The 2064-nt window shown below is 38.5% G+C and overlaps 1 protein-coding gene across 1 annotated transcript in view; it reads left to right on the top strand.

Annotated features, from left to right (window-relative positions):
- The first annotated feature begins 1194 nt into the window (after positions 1–1194).
- Positions 1195–2064, top strand: part of SARC_05756 (hypothetical protein) — an 8708-nt gene continuing 7838 nt past the window's right edge. Inside the window, exon 1 of the mRNA XM_014300369.1 lies at positions 1195–1989. Within this exon, the coding sequence (XP_014155844.1) occupies positions 1509–1989 (481 nt within the window). The 5' untranslated portion in view covers positions 1195–1508. The remainder of the gene's footprint in view (positions 1990–2064) is intronic.

The raw sequence follows: 2064 nt of genomic DNA, 5'->3' as shown, positions 1-2064 counted from the left end.
ATATATACACACACTATATATATATATATATATATATATATATATATATATTCCTTATACCAGACACAACTCTGTAATGTACAGAATGGAGATGACGCTTAGTTTTGAAAGAACCATCCACTATCTAATGGATAACTCACCGGCTGACTTCTATTCTTTATGTTTTTGATATCCCCGAGCGGTGTTTCTGGAATGATCTCGTTGTCGCTGTAGTCTGTAAGACCATCGACAGGCATAGTACTATATAAGTTATACATATACTATTGAACTATATAAAAGTGGTATATAACGATATTAGATTATAGTAAGATTTGATATTATAAAACAATTGCTATTATAAAATAGTAACGAATGTTATATGTATAATCTGAGCGAAAAGTTTATACGGTCACTTTCTCACACCGGGGCGAGTCTTAAATATGTAAGCGAAGGTCAATCCCATTTATATCCTCGACACACTATGTATTTTTAAATATACATCATCAATGAGAAATTGCTATAGAATCGAACCACAGGCGACGTTGGATAGAGACGATCGAGGTATTTAACGCACCGACAGACAACAGTACACTAGTACAGATACTTTGTCAATCACCTCTCTTGGGAGTCTTGGGGGGTTATCAACAGTTCAGCACACGCTGACAAGCCAAATTAGAGAGCTGTTGAACACGGGTCAAACCTGAACCTGGCGGATTTTTTTTTAATTCCAGGGATATTTTCCTATCGATTCATTGGTCCCAAACGGTTAATGGTTATATTCTAAAATCGGTGAATTTATAGTTATTCATTAGGACGTTTTTTAACTGAGTTACTTTGGAAGTATCATAGTTATAGGCCAATTAAAACGGGTTAAATATCTTCATATTCTTGATATTCAATAGCTATCAGGATATATTTATAAATATATATCAAAAGTACAAAAGACAGAAAGCATTTGTGATATACTTTCTTTCAATTTCTCCATGTTTTCATTGGTCAAGCACATCAAGAACAAAAACCTCTCAATTGTTATTGGTTATTATAGTAAAACCCTACTACAGAGTCTATTGTCTATACACATAAACCCATATATTCTCTGGTGGAGTGAGAGGAGTATTAGGCTGTATAAAGTACTGGTTGACATTGTTTACGTTTTTTTTTTTGAATATATATGGGGCGTACTTGTAGTCTTGGACACTTACCGCTACATGTAATCGAGCTATTTCAGCACAAAATGCGTATACATACGCGAGCACTTTATCTAGGTCGTATCTAGTACTACAATCCCTTAAAAGAGGCTGTACACTGTTGATATACCCCATTGATGGCTGCTGCGAAGTTCCAACATACATCCATTAGCTATAGCGTTTAGCATACGGCTTGCCTAAGTATAGGCGAGACTCAGGAAGTGTTACTACTTCATTACTGCCTACACGCACTAGTATTTTCTGGTGTGACAAAGACTTGGTGCGCATATTCAGATAGTTCGGAAAGCATAGTACTTGGTACAAGCATATTATACATAGTACATGAACATAAATAAGAGAGCACCATTTACAACACGTACACATACACACATCACCATATTCTTTTATACACTGTGTCGCGTACGCACACACGTAACACACACAATGGCTGCCACAACAACCGACGCTCAGCAACAAGAGCTACTCAAGACCTTTAAAGAGATCACTCATGAAACAGACGATGTTAAATGCACACGCACTCTTACAGTCTACAACTGGGACCTAGCTAGTGCTATAGATGGCTTCCTAGCAGGCGGACATGCCAATCCAGTTATGTTAGCAGATGAGATGATGCATGCACAAGCGCTTGACGAAGAAGGCCTGGTAGAGGGGGGTATGGAAGGATATGCCGGCGCTATCAATAGACAGGGTGGTGGTAGAACGAGTGGAGCTGGTTCTGCAGCACTTGGCAATCCCTGGGGCACTGCGCGAGTGCAGGGATTGAGGAATCGAATGGGGGCTAGACCCACCGGGCAGGCGAGAGGTACGGATGTGCGGGTTAGAATATATATATATATATATATATATAGATAGATAGATATTATATATGCGGGTTAGA

Source organism: Sphaeroforma arctica, assembly GCF_001186125.1.
Source record: "Sphaeroforma arctica JP610 unplaced genomic scaffold supercont1.381, whole genome shotgun sequence".
NCBI classification, from domain to species: domain Eukaryota; class Ichthyosporea; order Ichthyophonida; genus Sphaeroforma; species Sphaeroforma arctica.
The sequence above is the reverse complement of the archived record's forward strand: the minus strand, read 5'-3'. Positions and strand labels throughout refer to the sequence as shown.